General features: G+C 42.3%; 1 protein-coding gene across 4 annotated transcripts in view; it reads right to left on the minus strand.

Annotated features, from left to right (window-relative positions):
• The window catches only part of ARRB1 (arrestin beta 1), an 841,034-nt gene that overhangs the window by 424,922 nt on the left and 395,659 nt on the right, over positions 1 to 20,453 (minus strand). For all 4 annotated transcript variants that reach the window (XM_078658595.1, XM_078658596.1, XM_078658594.1 and 1 more), the window contains exon 2: positions 1,197 to 1,227. In XM_078658595.1, coding sequence (XP_078514721.1) covers positions 1,197 to 1,227 — 31 coding nt within the window. The remainder of the gene's footprint in view (positions 1 to 1,196; positions 1,228 to 20,453) is intronic.

Here is a 20,453-nt window from a genome sequence, read left to right on the forward strand (position 1 = left end):
GATGATCATGTGAATTTTTTCAAGAGAATAGTGACTGTAGTGAATAGTGAATATATATATATATATTTTAATAGGCTTATTAATTTTAAAAATGAATGTAACTTTGTTTTTTTAATTGAAAAAAGTATCAAAAGATAAAAATACAGAAAGCGCAAAATATAATAAAATGGCATTCAAATATAAACCTAAACAATATTTAAATATATAACAAGAAAAGTGCAATGCCATACAGAAACCATCAAAAGATTTTACATTATCTAAATTATTTACAATCTCAGAAAGATAGTTGGGCATACTGAGAGCAAAACCTTCCCTTACTGTAGCCCATAGTTATTCAAATGTGTGTCTTTTGGGATTGCAGCGAATAATCGTGATTTCCAAACCACAGACAAAGATAAACTCATCCCAGTAGGCCCTAGGATCAGGGAGTAGGGGGGGGAGTTGGATTTTGTTAAAAGTTGTAACAAACTGAGGTCAGCAAAGTGCCAGTCACTATGTCGTCTCCTTGAACATACACTCTACATGCAATTCCACTGTATTCGTTCACTATGCAACATACAGAAGCTCGAAACTGGGCGTCATCTTTACCCCATGTGGGATTTAATGTACACCGCTAGTGTAAGTCTGCCTATGGAAACTTAAGCCAACAAATATGTCAAACATATTTGTCATCTATTCCACACCAACACTGGAAGGCTCTGAGAAGATACAAATGCAATACATTTTTGCATCATCCTCACAGCACGAGTAGTTTAAATGTGCAGGTGCTGTCTGGTACGGAGTACCTGCACTTCTTTCATTGGAAAGCGGGAGTACCTGTTATTCTCTGCACTGCTTCGGTACATTTAATGGGAGAGTACTGGTTCGTCCCAGAAGCAAACAGGTGCTCTGGATAGTGAGTACCAGCACTTATATATTTCCATTTAAAGCGCTGCACACCACAAGTACCAATATCCTGTACCAAATCCAACCACTAGATGGTGCAATGATGCACATCATGTGAATTAGTATGCACTGACGCTCCAAACCAAAACCTTAAATGCGCACATTTCATCCAGGCAGCCTCGAGCCACTCCCTATTATTTGTAGGTCACAGGGCACCGACTCCATAAATATATGGGTTTCTCAAAACAAAATTAAACACTTCACTTGCAATTAAGCCAAAAGAAGAAACAGAAAAGAAGAAAACTGCTTACCTTCCCATTTGGACTTGCCTTCTTAAATACTCTGTAAAACATAAGAAGAAAGGGGCACTTTAACATGTATGACTATGACATTTTATTATGAAGTCTTCTAATTGGATGACAAAGTACATAAAAGACCACAATGAAAAAATAGCACAATAAGATAAACTGAAATACATAGCAAGGTTGTTTCTTATTATGCTATAATGCACTTTGTTACAGCTATAAGGCATGAACATATGGTTTTGTTTTCAATGGTAACTACCCTCTTTGTTCCCTGGGGCCAGATTCTCCAGTCCCGCAGCCTACCACAATGTTGGTAGGTATAACATTTAGATAAACACACAAAAGGTGATGGGCGGATGCTTGCGATAAGACTAACCACTGGCAATCACTTGGGGTACCAATCCAACCCATCATTCTTTTCCTCAACATGACACTTCAGATTAGACCCAGCCATATGCAAATCAGTCTTAACTCTGCTCTAATAGCAACAGTCCAGCCCGAACTGCCAGGCCTGGTCCTCCCTGGACTGGAAACAAGGATCCTAGGACCGGTTTCGGGCTTTCAGCCCTCATCAGCCAGGATAGCTTGACTCCAGTGGCATGGAGAGCACGGGAACCACGTCTGGGCATACCCGTACCACTCAGGGTGACAAATGCAAAAAGAACCATTGTTGGACAGAATGCAGAACAATGTCATACATTCACCCCAGTACAGAGATCTGGGCCTAAATACATGTTTTTTTTTGCTCACCATGCCATTCCAGTTTGGGCCCAGCCAAATGCAAATCAGTCTTGGCCCTGTGCCACATGGCAACAGTCCAGCCCGAACTGCCAAGCCAGGTCCTCTCTAAATCAGAACACAAGCAACTCAAGACCAGTTTGACCCTGAATACTCAGGTGTAGCTTGGTTTCAGTGGCACAGTGAGCAAAAGACTCAAGTGTCCACCACTGTAGTCAAGAGGCAGCATGCAGCTTCCACCAGGAGCGTAACAAGGAAGAGCTGCTGCCGCCACCCCGGCCTAAGCGAGGCTGCCTCTTGCTCACTCAGGGACATGCTCCAGCTTAGAACATGATCCAATTTTAAGTCACATCTCACCTCCAGATAAGTTTTAAGGCATGGGCAAAGTGGACTCTGGCCCAGGGCCCCATGTCTTTCAGGGCCTCTGTAATAGATCCAGATGTGTCCTGCAGACAATCTTTGCTCTTTAATGTATGTTTAATGTGGGTGATGTGTGAGAGTCTACTACAAAATTTTGCAGACAAATGTTAGGTTTATGTTTCATGCAACAGCCATTAAAAAAGTTCCTTTTAGATCCAAACAGAATTTTACACATGAGAAATGAGTGGGTGTCACAGAGGATTTTTGCAGTAATATCAGTGAGCTGCTGCAGTGTTACAATATTGAAAACACACATCACTATCCAAGAATATTAGATGTTAACACATTTAGAATTTGGAGGAGTGTGCCTTTGCAGTTTCAGTGACCTGGCCAACAAGGGCCTGGAACAGCTGAAACTGAATCATAAATTCATAAATTATCCAAACAGGGGCACAAAAATAAATTTGGCCCAGGACCCCCAAAATCCTTAAGATGTCCCTCGTCACAGCTTTGGGATAGTAGCACTCAGGACATAGCTCGGTGGGAGACCATGTATCGAACTCCATGTGGGGTTGCATGCATCTCTATCTGTGGCAAGATCCTTCTGGTCAAAGAGGTGTTTGGAGATAGCTGAACGAGAGCTTTCACCCTATCTTCAGCCTTTCCACATTAACATTTAAAACTCTTTCTCAAATCCTGGCAAGTGCATTGGAGAAAGAAACACTGAAATGTGTTGACTGCTGATTTTAGGTAATGCTCATGTGAGAGTAAGGGGAAACAGCGTTTACAACGCTATCAATACCACGCGGGTAGGTTACAACGCAGGCGATGATGTTACCACGCATAGCACTACATCGCAAGTTGTTTCTATGACTTGGGGTAGATGGCACGCAACACCACGGAATGTGTTTGATTTGAAATCCAACACATTCCCTGCTGTTGCGCTAACTGGAGTAGGAATAGTAATTTATACTATTCCTAAGTCCAGCGCGCCATCTAGTGCAAGTCGTAGAAACGACTTGCGATGTAAAGCCATGCGTGGTAACAACGCGAACGATGTAACGTCCGCGTTGTAACCTACTGCATGGTAATGTATGGCGTAGTAACGTCATACATTCGAGAGTAAGTAGTCCCTGTACATCCCTTGCCATCGCCTTGGGCTCCAGCCACTGCCTTTTATGTTTTGTCGGGTGGCTTTCATGATGAAATCAACAACAGCCAAGACTGCTGTAATACAAGTTTGGTCAGCCACTGCTTACCAAGAGAGACGCATTTCTCAGCTGGCTGAAATCTACAGCATAATGTAAGGAGAAGTAACACTTTTGAATAAAAGTCCATTTTTTTCAGTAAATCACCATATGCCCATTGTCTTTCAGAAAAAAAAATGTGTTTGTTTTTGTTACAATTACTGTTGGGTGAGATTTTACTATTCTGATTGGATGAAAAGCACGAGCATTTACAAAGCCAGTAGGTGTTCCCGATGTGACCTATTCGCATGTGAATGCGTGCTTGCTTGTTTACCATTTTACGATAGCTGGGCCAAATATTGTATTGCTATTGAAGAATAAACAAAAAAACATAAGATAGATGACGTGTACGCATGCGCATGGAGGGCGGCTATCTGAAACTGCTTATGTTTTAAGCAAAAGAAAATTCATTCAAGACGGCCATTGCACATTTCCATGTATATATGTCAGCCATCTTTGAATGATTTGCAATGACACAGCAGCCATCTCTTTTTAAATTGTATTCTTAATTTATCATTTCAAACGGCTGATGGCCATCTCATAATGGATTTTTTTTTAAGCAGGTGCATTTTGCAGTGCAGTAGTGGAAGTGAGTGTGTCTGCCAAGTCCTCACCAAAAAGTAGCAATTTAAAAATAAAGTAAGAAAAAAATGAAAGCGGTGAGTGTGTGGGACTAGAGGTGGTAGTGGTAGAAGAAGACAGTCTAGGCTATGGTAGCCCAAAAGAGAGCATCCCAGGACCAGTACGTAGCTGCTAAGCCATCGTAAAAAGTGTGAATAAATAAATTAAATTTAATAAATAAAGAAGCAGTGTGCGGGCAGTGAGGAGAGAGAAGAGAGTAATGCACTCACATGGAGTGTTGGATACAAAATGTAAATGTATTCTTTTTATTTTGGCAGTGTAAGGATACAAAATGGTGATAAACAAGCTATACACCATGGGTGGGACAAACATAAGAATAGGGAAGAAAACCATTGAATAAGGAACGAAAGCTGAGACCAACAAGAAAGCCATCCAATCATGAGCAAAGGGCTTACCCAAAGTCCACTCTGCATACATTTTAATGCTGACAATATAATATCACGCCAAAAGAGTGGGGGAGGTATTTACAGCAAGTATATAAAATGCCAAACCTCCCTGTCAACCCCATGTAGGATACCTTCAAAAACTGAGAGTGACTAGGTCAGGCTAGATAACCAAGAGTTCAGGGAGAGATGACCATGCCAAAACCATCTATATCGAAGGCGGATGGCCTGCAAAGCCGGGGATACAGAGGTGGGGACATCGGATAAGAGGGACCACAGTGCTCCTGAATACATGTTCTCAGATGGCAGTTGCCAATGGCTGAGTGCAAAAAACGTCAAATGAATGTTAAGAAGACTTACTTAAGAGGTCAGGAACCCCTGGTCCAAACGGTGTGTCTGACACCCTCCTTAAACCAGACTCCTCCCTATGGGCCCCCATCTTGATATCTGTATAAGCAAATTATTTTTGCACTAGCTCGGTCCCCGACAGCCCGGGAGGTCCTATTTGGTCACAATATACAAGAAGGGCTGTCGCCAAGCACCAAGTAACTACAGAAAGATATCCTTCTCGGATGTAGAGTCGAAAGGATACTCCCGACGCCTAAATGAAGACATCGAAGCATGGACAAGTGCGAAGCAACGGACTCCTTGGCTTCAATCGGGGTTCTAAAAAAACTGGTAGAGGACATTGTGCTAATACTGACTTGAAAGAGGACTCAACCCAGCCAAAGGCCTCACCACTAGATGATGTATGGACTTCACCAACGCCTTTGACAATCTACCAAGAGCCCAGTTGAGGGTCAAGCTGAATGTCTGGGAATCTCACTTTGGCTCCTCAAAGCCTTCAAGGCCCTATATGGGGAGACCTGGGTGAAAATCAAACTGACAACAAACTGGTCAACCTCAGAAAAAATTCATTCAGATAAAGGCCTTAAACAAGGATGCATCCAGGCTCCTTTAGTATTTAATCATTTTATGGCAGATCTGGAAAGTAACTTGACCAACGCCAGAACATGCTCCCCGAGCATAGCTGGCCGGAAAATTTTAATATTGCAATATGCCGATAATATGGTCATTTTGTACCACACCGAAGTAGGTTTGCAAAGCACTCTCAATACCCGGGTCCAATATTGTAGCATCAATTCAATTAGAATCAACTTGAATAAAACCAAAACAATTATATTCGGCCAGAAACTAACCAAGAAAGGTGCATGGTTTGCGGAGGGTGCAAAACTCGAGAGAGTAAAATCCTTCAAATACTTAGGAGTGCATCTTGATGAAAGGGGTGGCAAAAGGGCTCAAGAGGAGGTGGTAAAGACCTCTGCCATGCATTCACAACAAGCAATGGGGCAGTTAAAAAGAAACCAGGCTGACCCAAACTTCCAACCTCTATTGGCTGTGGTTGCTACTAAAGTGATGCCTACCCTATCTTATGTGTTACATCAAACAAATGATGGACAGAATGCTGACAATGCAAACATTCTCCCTCAGTCAAAAGATTGGGTTAAATCCATCGTTCTTTTGCCCACTACACCACCCCAGTTTGGATCCAGCCATATGCAAATCAGTCTTGACCCTGTGCCCCATGGGAACAGTCCAGGCCGAACTGCCACACCAGGTACTCCCTCAACCGGAAACAAACATCCTGGGACCAGTTTCAGGGTATGCCACCGTTCTTTAGCCAGGATAGCTTGAATCCAGTGGCACAGTGAGCAAGGGACCCACGTCTGAGCATACCCATCCCACTTAGGTCGAAAAGTGTTACAGCAAACAAATGATAGACGGAATGCTGACAATGCATACATTCTCCCCCAGTCAAAAGATCTGGGTTAAATCCATCGTTCTTTTGCCCACTACGCCACCCTAGTTTGGACCCAGCCATATGCAAATCAGGCTTCACCCTGTGCCCCATTGGAACAGTCCAGGCCAAACTACCAGACCAGGTCCTCCCTGGACCGGAAACAAGCATCCTAGGACCAGTTTCAGGGGGGAAACAGCGTTTACAACGCAACTTTTACCACGCACTACCTTTACCACGCAACGTTTACAACGCAAGTCGTTACAACGACTTGCGCTGGGGGGCGCTGTAGGATAGGGAATAGTTTAATTTACTATCCAAAACCTTCCCTACTATCCACGAGGACTGGAGTTGGAATAGTAAATTAAACTATTCACTATCCAGCGCCCCCCAACGCAAGTCGTTGTAACGACTTGCGTTGTAAAAGTTGCATGGTAAAGGCATGCGTTGTAAAAGCATGCGTAGTAACGACATACATCCGTTTCAGGGTATGATTTGCATGTGGCTGGGTCCAAACTGGGGTGGTGTAGTGGGCAAAAGAACAATGGATTTAACCCAGATCTTTTGACTGGGGGAGAATGTTTGCATTGTCAACATTCCGTCCATCATTTGTTTGCTTTACCCTATCTTATAGCGCCATAATGGTCAAAGATCATTAATTCTAGCTATTAGATAAGCTGCAAAGTGCGCAATACAGAAAGCTGTTTGTCTTGCCAGAGTGTATCAGCCAATCCCAAAACAGGCTGGAAATCAACACCCTGAGAAAGGGAGTCAATAGCCGGGTGCAAATTACCTGCTGGGCAAGGGTCACAAGTTTAAAGCAAGAGGTCTTCCAAAAGGGCCTGAGAAATACAATCAAAGCACAGTAGTGATTGATCAGAGGATATGAAGCTAAGCTTGTTAGGACTCATTCTATTTTATAATTAGAGCACATCCTGTCGGTTTTTAATAGAAATGTGTAGCTATCTCATTAGGAATCTGTTCAGAGCTTGAAGTGACATCTCACAGTCAGGATAGGTAAAAGAATTAACAATTTGAAAATTAAATTTTTAGCTGTTTTTATTTGGACTGTAAAATATGGAGATGTTCCCTGTTTGATCCTTCTGGTATATTGAGGAGGGACTGTTTTGTTGACTCATTTATTTTCTTATTATACGTATCCCCGTGCATGTTCCAAGGTGCACCAGGGGGCGCGTGGCCCAGCAGTAGGTTCAGACGTCAGGGCCCTTTGTTATGTTTCATTGTGCCACCGTCCGCGTGCTCCTGCAGTTCACGCTTGCTGGTACACCTGAGAACAAAGCTCGGCAGGGGGCTAGAGTAGCGGCACTTTAGTCATCAATTCCAGCCGCAGAGATCAGCTTCAGTCTCCGTGTGAGTTGCAAACGACTTCGCTGAGGCAAAACCTGCCCTTGAGAATGGATCCATAGAGACCACATTTGTCGACAGCTGCTGATTGCGTCCCCTCCCTCCGGTAAAAGTGTGATTGAACCCTTCTGAAGGCGTCAACCATACTTTGAAACCAGGCCACAGCAGGCTCTATCATTGCCCAGTTTAAACCCCTTTGGTGTTTATTTACAAGCCCCTTGCGCCGCCAGTGCGTCACTTTTAACATGCGTTTTAAACAGTGACGCGTTAGTGCCCGTATTCTGTACGCTGTTATTGTCTTTTTTAGACGTTTGCTTATCTTGGCACCCAGAGACCTGATTTCTCATCTCCTGTTCTCCTCCCTATGACGGTGGCTAAATATTGAAACAAGCAGTCAGTTTAAATTGGGCTCTACTGCAGGGAGGCAGCAATCAATAGTGCAGTACGTGCAGTGGCACCGGTGCCCAGAGTGTTGAGGGGCCCACTGGAACCAAATTATAACTGGGATATTTCCTTTGCTTGCATGAAGTCAGGAATGTGAAGGATATGTAAATATAGTACAATATCCTTAAAATGAACATTTGACCCCCGCTGATTCTGTAAGGTTGCTACTGAGTACAGAATTCTAAAAAACAGCATTAACATTTAATAACACCTGGAGGTGGGGGTGAAAGAAAGGTGAAGCCCATGCTGACATTGTCAAACATAGGACAAGAGCAACGCAGACTATATGCCCTTGGGATCCATGTTTATGATTCAGAGTTGGGAGTGATGAAAAATCCTCAGTTTCTGGAGGAAATTATACATTTGAAGTACAAACCATTGGCTGCATTTACTTCTCCACTATATTTGAGGAAATTCAGCTGGAGAATTCTCTACCCATTTTTGCATTTTTCTCCAGTAATTTAAGCCTTTTGTATCACTACCCAAGCACTACGTTGGTAAATTTCTCCTAATGTTTAAGGTGCTTACTAGAAATTCACAAATGCTTTTTTCTTTTCTCACCTTTGTGAAGCGCGAGCTCTTTGTAAATTAAAACCTTCCATCAAATTGGCACCTTGTTGGGTAATCACTGTGCTGTGAAATCACACTGCACTCCCTGAAACTATCAGCTTACGCCACCGTAGTCGCACCTGCAAAATCTTGAGAACAGCAGCATTTGTGATCTGATTAGGCGTAAATGATGCTTCAGCTGAGGAAAGAGTGCTCTCTGGCAGCGGGGTTTAAGGACCACTCCATACAGAGTGAGTGACTATATGAAAGCAGCGCGCAGGTCACTAGTGTGTGCACCCTTACTTGGAGAGTGGGTGAGATCTGTGTGCATTATACTGTTGATCCCTTTAGGTGGCAGTGCTGTCTTCAGACTAGTGGTGGCAGGTGAGCTGATCGGTATCCCCTAGCAACAGGAGGATGCTGTGGTGATCCGCATAGGTAGGGTCATGGGTGGCAATGCGTATGTTGTGTGAGCCGGGTATCTCAGGACCGCATGAGCCAGAATGCGTCAATCCTATGAGTGCGAGCCCAGAGCGCTGTATGACCTAGGGTCTCCCAGGAGGCCTTTCTCTATCCCTTACTAGCGAGACCAAAATTAGGGATCATGCGTAGATCAGGCGACAGGGAAGCTGAGGTAGGAACTGACAAAGGGACTTCTGATTTTGTTTTTTTAAAGAGTTTTATATTGCATGAACTAGACCCGAGACATTGGGTATCAGAGCGCTTTACATAGCACCAGTTTCTTTAACCCTTTCCATGCTCATGACGGAACGGTTCCGTCATGAGCTACGGTTGAGCTGTGCTCATGACGGAACCGTTCCGTCATGACCACGCCCGTTTCTATTACCGCCCAGCACCGGAGGGGGAAACGCGGTCGCGCTGAAGAGGTTAAAAAAGGACACGTTCCCTTTTGTTAGGCACGGGGAGATTAATGGATTTTCCCAGAATCACAGGATGTTGAGCGTCGTTGTTGACACTCAAACCCGGTTCCCAGCTTCGAGGTTGACCACTCTAGCCTTAAGACTACATCCTCTCCCCAATGTATAACTACCCAAGCACTATGTTAGTAACTTTCTCCTAATGTTCAAGGTGCTTGCTAGAAATTCACAAATTCCCTGATGTCGCCCTGACCCTTATACTAGGTATCTTATACGTGTTGGAGGTCTTAAAGATTTCTGCATGCTATATACCTGTATGAGTATCTGTGTGACCACTGGCCATGGAAGATAGGTCAGCAAGGAGCCCAGAAGCAAGACCCCTCAATATTTATCTTATGAGACAACAGCCCATGCCCACATGTTGTTAGTCCCTGCAATAATGGAGCATTGGTAGAGTACTATGGTCTCTGAGAACGTTTGGGAGAGGAGTCCCTTCTCTGCAGTTCCTAGATAGCTATAATACCAGATAGAGGCACTATATTCTGTTCAGTAGGAGTGCCATCAACCCCCGGCCCTCATTCGACTCAGGGGGACCAGTAGAAACCAGGAACGCAAGTGGACATTCAGGGCCCGATTCACAGAACTAACTTAAGACAAAATCCTAAACTTACTCCCATTTTGGTATTCACAGAAGGCACTTACTCATTTCGGTAATCACAGAAGTTAGGAGTCCTAACTTTAGGACTCCTAAATGCCTTCTATGAATACCGAAAGTCTTAAAGTTAGGCTTTTTCTCAGTTTAGGAGTAGTAAAGTTAGGACTCCTAAATGCCTTCTGTGAATACCGAAAGTCTTAAAGTTAAGATTTTTCTCAGTTTAGGAGTCCTAATTTTCCTACTCCTAAACTGAGAAAAATCCTAACTTTAAGACTTTCGGTTTTCACAGAAGGCATTTAGGACTCCTAACTTTTGTGAATACCAAAATGAGTAAGTGCCTTCTCTGAATACCAAAATGGTAGTACGTTTAGGATTGTGTCTTAAGTTAGTTCTGTGAATCGGGCCCCCTGTCTCAGAGTTTGTAAAGGCTGAGAGACCATGTACGGCCTGGCAACCCTAGGACTCTATTCCTACCTCTGGTTCAAGGGTAACAGCACTGCTATGGCATTCTAGTTTAGGCTCTGGATGGATGCAAGAAGAGGTACATAGTGGAAGGATCCTTGAGCGGTGCCTCCTGAGCAGCTCACAGCCATCAGGATAAGTGCAATGAACTATGCTTTGTGTCCACCACTCTTCATAGCACTTGACACATCCCACAATCTTACCAAACATGTCATGAAGTCCATCTGTGGCTTGGAGAATAGTATACCAGTGGCCCAAATGAATGAACAGTTGTACGGCCCTTATTGGAAGCGTCAGATCTTCAGCCATTTTTAGAGCTTTTTTAGTTATCCAAATATTAAACTGTGTTGATACTTTCTCGAACAAAATTAAAGAGTGTGTAACTTTACAAGTACTAGGTTTAATGATAGACTTTGATACCATAGTACTTCCCAGTGCATACACCTCGTTCTAAGAATGGTAAAGAGTTCCTGTGCATGCCTAACTCTAAAGCAGCAGATGTTCTACAAATGTTTGGTTGAGGTTAAACAGAGTTTATTAGTTCTAAATTATTGCACTAGAACCAATGGTCACCCAACATCTTGGCACTTAAAATATCTGTTTCCTCTCTCATTTCACCTCCACGACTCCTTTTCTTTCCTTGAACAGGGATGTCAAACGTTTTGGTAGGCCCAGGTTAAAAATCTACAGAGTGTCCCTCATAGCATAATCATCTCTTTCTAAATTAAAATATTGCCCATGGAAAGAGAAAACACTGCAGCTCCGCCCCCTAGTGGCAACTTTTGGTGTTGCCATTTAGCTGCCTTATTTCCAGCAAACAAGCCTGTTTTTCTTCAAATTCTAAAAATACATTATGCATCAGGTGTGCCAGGCCCTGAGAAAGTGAACGTCTGGGGATAAAGCCCTGTAAGCAAAAAAATTGAACCTCTCCCTATAAATTCTTTAACTACTGGTGATACATCCTACATGAAACATAACTTCATTGTCCCACACACAGAATATCTTTTCATATTTTATTATTCAAAATCAATCTCTTTCAAAAATGTTTTCATATCACTTCATTATATGAAACCTTTCTTATTGAACATCCATAAGGAAAAAACAGCCCCACTGGAATTTAACATACACAAAAATGACAATGAGACACCACACATCACCCACATACAGAGACACAACCCACATGATACTTAATAAATCAACAGATATCAACATATACAATATATAAATGAATTCACAAGAACAAGCGCCGACGCGCTTTTCAGAGTGGAACTATATCCCAACAATTCCTTTGTCAGGGCGTAAAAGGTGTACGGCAGGTAGTGGCCAGATATACTCCAACAATGCTGCCCATTTGTTTAGAAAGTGGTGTGGGGGCTTCTTGTCACAGATTAATCACTATTGTCATGCAGTATGAAAGTTGGCAATTCATAAGTGCGTCAGTAGACAGTCAAAGGCCAAAATACTGTCTAGTAAACAAATAAAGAATAACTAGAAGCGGAATAACTCCTAACGTTGAGTGGTATGAAACCTCACACGTGGGCAGTAACGGATAATCTGGAGGCAGTGGATAATAATACACTATTTAATCAATAGAGCCAGGAACAAATGATTATACACCATTACTGACGCCCAAGCAAGGTGAAGGCCATAGCTAAAAGGCTGTAGAAATCGGATGGGGCGAGGAAATAATAGAAAACAGGATGCAGGCGTCCCAGATGGGTACTGGTCATGACTTACACGTTCCAAGCAGGGGTCGGCTCTAGGCTCATGGCGGCCCTGGGCAGGGAGCGTAGGTAGGGGGCCCCCGGAGGAACAGGTAGGGGGCCCCTGGAGGAACGCAGGCGTGGAGGCCAGTAAAGAGGGGGGGTCTATATGTATCCATCCTCAGAGGATTATTATATTAAGGATATATATTGGCGTGGCGGCCCCTGGGGTTTGGGTGCCCTGTGCAGGTGCACAACTTGCACATGCCTAAGGCCGCCCCTGTTCCAAGTAGCAAGAATACCGAGTGGAGTCACAGCTTCGGGTGTATCTCACAGCTTCCGAGGAATGTCATGCATCCTGTTTTCTATTATTTCCTCGCCCCATCCGATTTCTACAGCCTTTTAGCATACTGTATGTCATTAGTGATTAATCTCCACTCACTCCCTCTCACGTTTTTCCCTTACTAGTTCCTGCTCACTTAAGAGGTGATTGTTCACAGGCATGAAATTGTTTGACAAGAAGTGTAATGAAACAACTAACCTGTTCTTGGTATCACTGAGAACTAAGCCATAACCTTCTACCAATGAGCAATCACTTGCATGGCAGCTTATGTTGTGCCTTTGCACACATACATATAATGTACCATGCATATATCACGTCACTGCTTTAGATACATCTTTATTCTAGCAGCCCTGACCTGCAGTTTACTTTCATTTTCTCTCCATATCCATTGATGCCCTTGAGAAGCAACCTCATGGAACAATGGACCTCGCTAAAAGAGTAAGGAATCAATAAACTATAATAGCACAAACTAAATGGAATACATAAAAAACTGGGAGAAGAGTTTAATGATGTTCAAATGAGGCATACAATGACCCAAGAAAACTGGTACAACCAGAGAAGAATAACCCTTTCATCAATAAAGAAATATATATAAAAATAATCGTATTTGCAGCTTCATGTCTCATGCTTTTACTTGGCAGGACGTAGCTGTTCTTCTCTTACGGACGCGTTTTCTCTTCTTTTCTGCTATTTTTTTATTTTATTTATATTGCATTTTTTTCACTTTGCAAAATTCCTCGCCTTGGTTTCCATTGATGGTTCTACTCCGTTATGAACATGTTATACTGTCACAGTATGATTGTACAGTGCACTGTGGTCCTTGACCTTTGAACTGTATACATTAAATAATATATACATTCACCCAAGCTAAATGAATTGTGATAAGGCTGCGTGGCACTGGTCCTCTGCAGCATTTATATATTTATTTATTTATTTATAGAGCGCAGCATTCATCCCAGGGGATATCATGGCGCTAATATCGAAAAAGGCTTGGCTGCTGGTGTGGGGAAAGACAGGTGGATGTTAGTCTTTGGGGAACAGATGAGTTTTTTTTTTTTTTCGGAATGCCAGGTAGTTAGATGTGAGACTTAGATCCAAGGGGAGTTCATTCCCTTTCTTAGCTGCCAGATATGAGAAGGAGCGCCCTCCAGTCCCCACTTTCTCAATGCGCTTTGTTCTGGCCAATGCTATATGGAGTGATCATAGGCTCCTTGTGGGAACATAGAACTCAATTTTCCCCTGAAGTATTCTGGGGCCGCTTTGATGCGGTGCTTTATGGGCATGACTGAGCAGCATAACATTTGAGACACACTTCTGTATGACTGTATGTTTCAAACTGGCACCAGTGAAGAAACAAGAAATCCCTTGGGAACCAGAATACTCATACAGGCTTTATTTTAACATACTGGTCATTCACTTAATTCACACGATTCAATCACTGTGTCAGTTCCTGCCAAGATTAAGCCACAAAATGCAAACAAAAAGTAAGTCACTACTAAATTAAAAAAATACGTCAAACTGGCACCGCCATGAGCTGTAGAATCTCAGTGGATCACAGCAGTGAATAAGAACAAAACACAAGAATCTGTGTGTGCTAGAATACTGTAAGCGCGCCCGACAGAATTCCACAAGTAAACCTTCAGAAAAGATGCTCCTTTAATAACATTTACACATGTATGTCTCTGGCCATGCCTACATCTAAATGTATTCATATACATCTTATTTTAATGGAATGCAGAGACCACCAGAAAATATTGTGACCTAGTGCATATAACAGTTCGTATAGGCCTTCTACTCCCAACATTCCAATGCTTGTCTTCCAATCTATCCCTATTTAATTAAATATTCCACTCTCTGAGGGTTAGCTCATCTAAAGGCATTAAAGCCCTCCTGCCTCAGGATTACCAGTTGTTAAAGGTCCATCTTCTGTTATAGGCTTTTGCTTGGGCTTCTGATCTATAACTTGGAAAGAGGGCATTTAACAATCAGTATTGACCACAGCAGTGGGCAACACAAGCTTAATTGACTGCATGCTGTTTGCTGTTAACATCAGTTAACCGCACTGCCCCCATTCTATACCCTTTCCCATAAACGTGGCAGAAGCAATTAGCATTAATTTAGATGTAGAAGATTATGAAAATTATGAAAAAATCATTGCATCAGCTCAAACATGTAATTCTGACACAAGCACATATATGTTGACAATGAAGTTGTAATATTTACAGTGTATATTTTAAAGAAAACGATTGTCATATGTCTTTTGATAGGATGTATGACGTTACAACGCATGCTATTACAACGCATGCCTTTACGACGCAAGTTTTACAACGCAAGTCGTTACAACGACTTGCGTTGGGGGGCGCTGGATAGTGAATAGTTTCATTTACTATTCCAACTGCAGTCCCCGTGGATAGTAGGGAAGGTGTTGGATAGTAAATTAAAACTATTCCCTATCATAGAGCGCCCCCCAAGCGCAAGTCGTTGTAAAAGTTGCGTTGTAATGGTTGCATCGTAAAGGTACTTCGTTATAACAGTTGCGTTGTAAAGGATGTTTCCCCTTGTGATATAGTTGAAAACATATTATAATCATACGCATTTTTTTTTAACGTTAAAATCATTCATATCAGGCACTTAAGGTTTTTTTCTTAAGATCAATGTGTTACATGGTAGGACACCAAAACGAAACAAAGAAATCCTTTACAAAAATAGTACTTGTTAAATTACTATTGACAAGCCCAATAAATCACCATAGAAAGTTAGAAAAACTAAGGAAAGTTGATCTTTGGACTTTTTTTGTATAAAAAAACAAAGCAAATAGAGAATGTCTCATTGGTTGGCCTGCATTGGCTGGCCACTATTTTTCATTTCCTTTGCAGTACAACAAATTCGCTTTTTGGATGACAAATTTCTACCCTGTAAACCAGAGGGAAAATAATTGATGAGATGCTGTGAATTGTAAATCATTGTCATCGAGAGGTTCTGAAGACATAATAAACAAAAGGACTGGTGGATGAGTGGTCCATTATTTGCTCTAGAACCTGGTAAGTTTGGCCATAAAAGACACAAACATAGATAAATACATAATGACATCCATAAAAAATTAGACAGTAAAACATCACTTCTTAAAATCCCGTGGGGACCATAAATAACAGAAAATAAAATACAGACATACAAGCCCTTACTAGTCCATGAAATTAGGCAAATGCAGGGCACATTTTAGAAATCCTGTTACTGCATTACAAACTGCCAGCTCAGACAACATTTGAAGAAAGTAAAAAGCTGGTCTATTGTGCTGAAACCCACAAGTTTTAACAGTAGCTAATAAATGAGTGTGCCTAGAAGGCTTGTAGCAGCAACGAAATGTAAAGTACTCCAGTGTCTGCAAAGAAGAGATGTCACAGGGGTATACTTATATGTTTTTTGAATCATACTGGCCAGTTGGATAGCAGAGATAGTTTCAAATTGAGCCAACCCGAAATGTTGTTAGTAATGAGTGTCCCCATACATTTCTTATGAAGTAAAGGTACGGCTTAGGACCATCACAAACGTTGATGGCTATATATTCTCTCAGCATTGGTCTGGCCAAAGCACTTCGCTCCATAGTATCGGAGACAGATCTCATAAATAACACCTTAATCTTGCACCTCTCATCCTGACCCAACCTGTGAGGAGAAGAGAACAGATCAGGCCTGCCCAAAACCTGGGCGGGTCTCTTGATATAACACAACCATGGATCTTCAGGCCATTATCACAGGTTAAACAATCTAAGATCACTTCTCGGTTAAGGGACGTGTGTGGATTGCTCCAGACCGCCAAATACATAAGAAAAGAGCAACTTTGATGTCATCTTCTACAAATGATAAACTCCATTCTTCACGAAGAAAGAATTGTGAGCTACTTGGGCGAAGACCCAAAAGTCTTCTACAGAAACTGTTCACCTCCTGTTGAAGGTTTGAGCAGTCCTGATATCCCCATATTGCAGCAAAGTAGTTCATAACTCGCAAACACTCAAGCTGATAAACCTGCAACAAGGGGCAGTATAGGCTTTCTCCCCACCCTTGCTGCCATCCCAAATATGACCCCTACTGATTGATTAAAATGCAAACAGTGATTTGCAAAGCATGGCAGCCTACAATTCCTAGAAAAAAAGGTCATACCTAGGTAGGGAAACTCACTAACCCGTATGCCTTGGTTATGCCTTGAAAAATGGTCGAAAATTATACAGCTGTTTTCCACAAGCTACATTTCTAGTTCATATCTATTTAAAACATTTATTTTGTTTGTAAAGTATAAGAATGCTCTTGTTTTTGCAGGATTTGAAATTTGCTTCGATCAATAGCATAGTTATTTTGTGGGAAGCGGTCAAAGCATTTGTGGTAGGACATAATAGTTATGAATGTTGCATTATGCAGAATTACCCATCAAGGTTTCAAAATATTATTACAACTGCGAGGAGCTGCTTAATGGGATTATGGCTCTTCCTCCTAACAAACTCTAATCATTTAGTAAATTAACTCGTGTTGGCCACTGCTTCCAGCCATTCTTGAAATCTGGCTTGCAAATTGATTTGAGTGAACATAATTCGGTCAAACTGTAATGTCCTCATAACTCTAGTAATTCAAAGTTCAGCAAACCCTGCAACATGTAGGTGGTTCCAGATTCGAGGTCAGGTCTGGCCATGGTAGGGGAAAGTGACATTGAATACTTAACCATCACTCTTAATACAAAATGGCGGTCAAAATGGAGGCAATGCGATGGTTCTAATTATTTGCGTACATTTGTCTGAACACTGTTTTCCTGCGATTCAGTGGTAAATGTGCCTGATCTACAAAGGTTTTGCTGCAATATACTATTTTAATACTCCTAAATTCCAGGAGTAAGCCAGAAATGCTAATGGTTTACTGCTGAAACTAATGAGCAGGCTAGGAGTACTATAACAGTAACCCACACTTGCTCATACACTAATCTTTGTGAATTGGCCCTAATGTTATAAGTTGGACTTAAAGGCAAGTACTTTAATTGATTATACATAAGGCTCCCTGTTTTCCGTTTATACGGATTTTTACAGATAAATACAGACAGAAAACAATGTGTTTTCTGTCTGCATTTATTTTTAAAAGTGGATAAATACAGAACATTGTGCTTCTTTTAAGTGACTCTCCATACTGTCTTTCATGAATTATAGGCCAGCAGCTGAGCAGATGGACAGCATGGGAAATTACAAAACAGGATGACTTTTCTTTTAAAAACAGCATATGTCAACATACATTTATGGAATAATGCTAGTATTTATCAGTGGATGTATTGTAATGTAATATTGGGCAGCTTAAATAGCTAAAACACGACTGACATCAAAGTAGGAGTGCACGTCTATCAGTTAATTAGATATGGAAATGTACAGTTTTACAACTTTATTTACACGCAAAACACAAAATAAATATGAATAAATACAGATAAAATGGCAAAAAATAAATATGGATAAATGCAGACGGAAATGGCCAAAAAATAAATACCATAAAACCGGGAGCCCTAATTATACAGCACTGCACAGTTAAAAAATATGCTCCACAGAAACCTGTGCTTCAGCTACATTCACTCCTGGTACTCATCGTTTTTTTGTTGTTTCTGTGTTGAGTTTTATCTCTACAGATTCTGAGGAAGATAAAAGAAACTAAAAACAAGTAACTGAGAAGAACTTTCAAAAATCAAGCCACAAGAATTAAAAGGACGAAACCTTTTAAAGACGTTCTAAAAGCCAATTGCACTCAATTTTGCTTAATTCCACTTGCAAGTCAATGGGTGGATGAATAGTCATCTTCCTGTCACAGTGAATGAGCAAGAATGTATGTATGCAGAAGATAGGAGAGGTCAGCTCTCTAGTGCCTGAAAAGATTCAATGGGTTCAATTCACAATTGTATTTTGGAGTATGTAAAGTACTTCTCCTATAGTAATCTTTAATAGACAATCACATGCCTTTGTGAATTGGCCCACAAACATCTAAAGTGGCAATAAAGTGGAAATATTCAGGGATCAATCATCCACAATTAGTACAAATAGAAAGGACTGTGTTCTCTTTGCACTTTTTCTAAAAGAGAGATGGACATTTAGAGGGATTTAGGGGGCAGGTTTGCATAGGCTTTTAAGAGTACATCAATACTGCTTTAATGCTACTTCTGTACTCATAAATGCTTTTGTGGAAACAAATTGAAAGTTGACCCTTCCAGTACCCGCCCTGTCCTAGCCCGAAAATTTGGGCTTTCACTCTGCAGTCACCGCCAGGCACGCAGACAGGCCCAAGTACTGGCAATCGCAGAAGCTGATTTTAGAAAAATCACCTCTGCGTGCATGACTAGACTTTGGGAGGAATGGAAACATAGTATTAAGCAGCAGGAGCTGGCTACTGTGTGAAACTGCATTTCCATTCATCAAAGAAAAATACTAACAGTTCTTGAGAAGTTGCCTGTCAGTAATGTCTATTTTATGATGACCTTATGACACACAGAGAAGATTGAACAGTGCCTGCTTATAAGGTGTTTCAAACACGTATTTGTGTAGTATGGTTTATAGACCCAACAAACAAGCATTGGCAAAGCCAATAGGTCTTGCCTTAGGTCCTTATTACGTGTCTGGAGGTCCATGGACCGCCAGACTTGCAGCATTGTGGTTGTCCAGCCACTGCCACACTAGCGGTCCGACCGCCGTGCTATAAGTTTGGCGGTCAGACCGCCTTTTGATTGCCTCAAGTTCCCTGGTAGTGGTGCTGCTGCCAGGGGCTCAGAATGTGCTGGAGGTGCTGCTGCGGCACCTACATGCTTATTTTGAGTTTCCCGACCGCCAGCCTTACATGGCGTTCAGTACCACCATTTAAAAGTTGGTGGTGGGGAAACAAAGGAGGCCCTAGGGGGTTCCCCTTGCCCCATGCAGGAAGGTGCATGCAGAGGGGCACATGTTGTGCCCCCTGTGTGCAAGCGCCCTCCCAGTTCCAGAACGGCATTGACTTTACAATTCATGCCATGCTAGAACGCTCTGTGGGGGGTCCCACGGTGGGGCAGTATTAAAGGCTCGTTGATTTTTTTTACTGCACTGCCGCAGGACCGCCAAGGCTGCCCGCCCGCCAGACAACGATTGACATAGTAATCTGGCGGGTGGGCAGCATTTAGGTTTGGCAGTGCAAGACCAGGGCAGTGCCCCGCTCCAGCACCGTCAAACTCATAATGAGGCCCTTAGCAACAGCTATTGGTTTTGCCAATGTCTTTTGGCCATGCAGTACAGCAGTGTGGATGTGCAGCATGGCTTAAGGTAAAATTTGGGGGGAAAAGTGCTATAACTAAGCCAGCACTGGTGCTGTGTCATAGCTTTTTTAGTGCAGGGTGGGCAAGCAAGGACCAGGGAAGGTAGTTGGGGTATGGGAGAACAAAGCAGATAGGCTGGGGAGGGGAGCAACACAGAAAAGGGGTGAGTGGGATGGGGAAGAAGCAACGCACAATAGGGGTGTGGTGAGAGGGGGAAGGAGCAACACAGAGAAGTAGAAATAATTCCTCAATCACAGCGAGAGCAGCATCGGGGTGCTATTCAAGAAGACTCAATCTGCGCATGGTCCATGCTCCAGCCAGAGAAAGAAAAGGAAAAGATGCCTGGCATGTGCTGGCCAATTAGGAGCCAACAAGGAAGAGTGACAATGAAGCCAACTAATGG

Source organism: Lissotriton helveticus, chromosome 8 (assembly GCF_964261635.1).
Source record: "Lissotriton helveticus chromosome 8, aLisHel1.1, whole genome shotgun sequence".
Classification (NCBI taxonomy): Eukaryota; Metazoa; Chordata; class Amphibia; order Caudata; family Salamandridae; genus Lissotriton; species Lissotriton helveticus.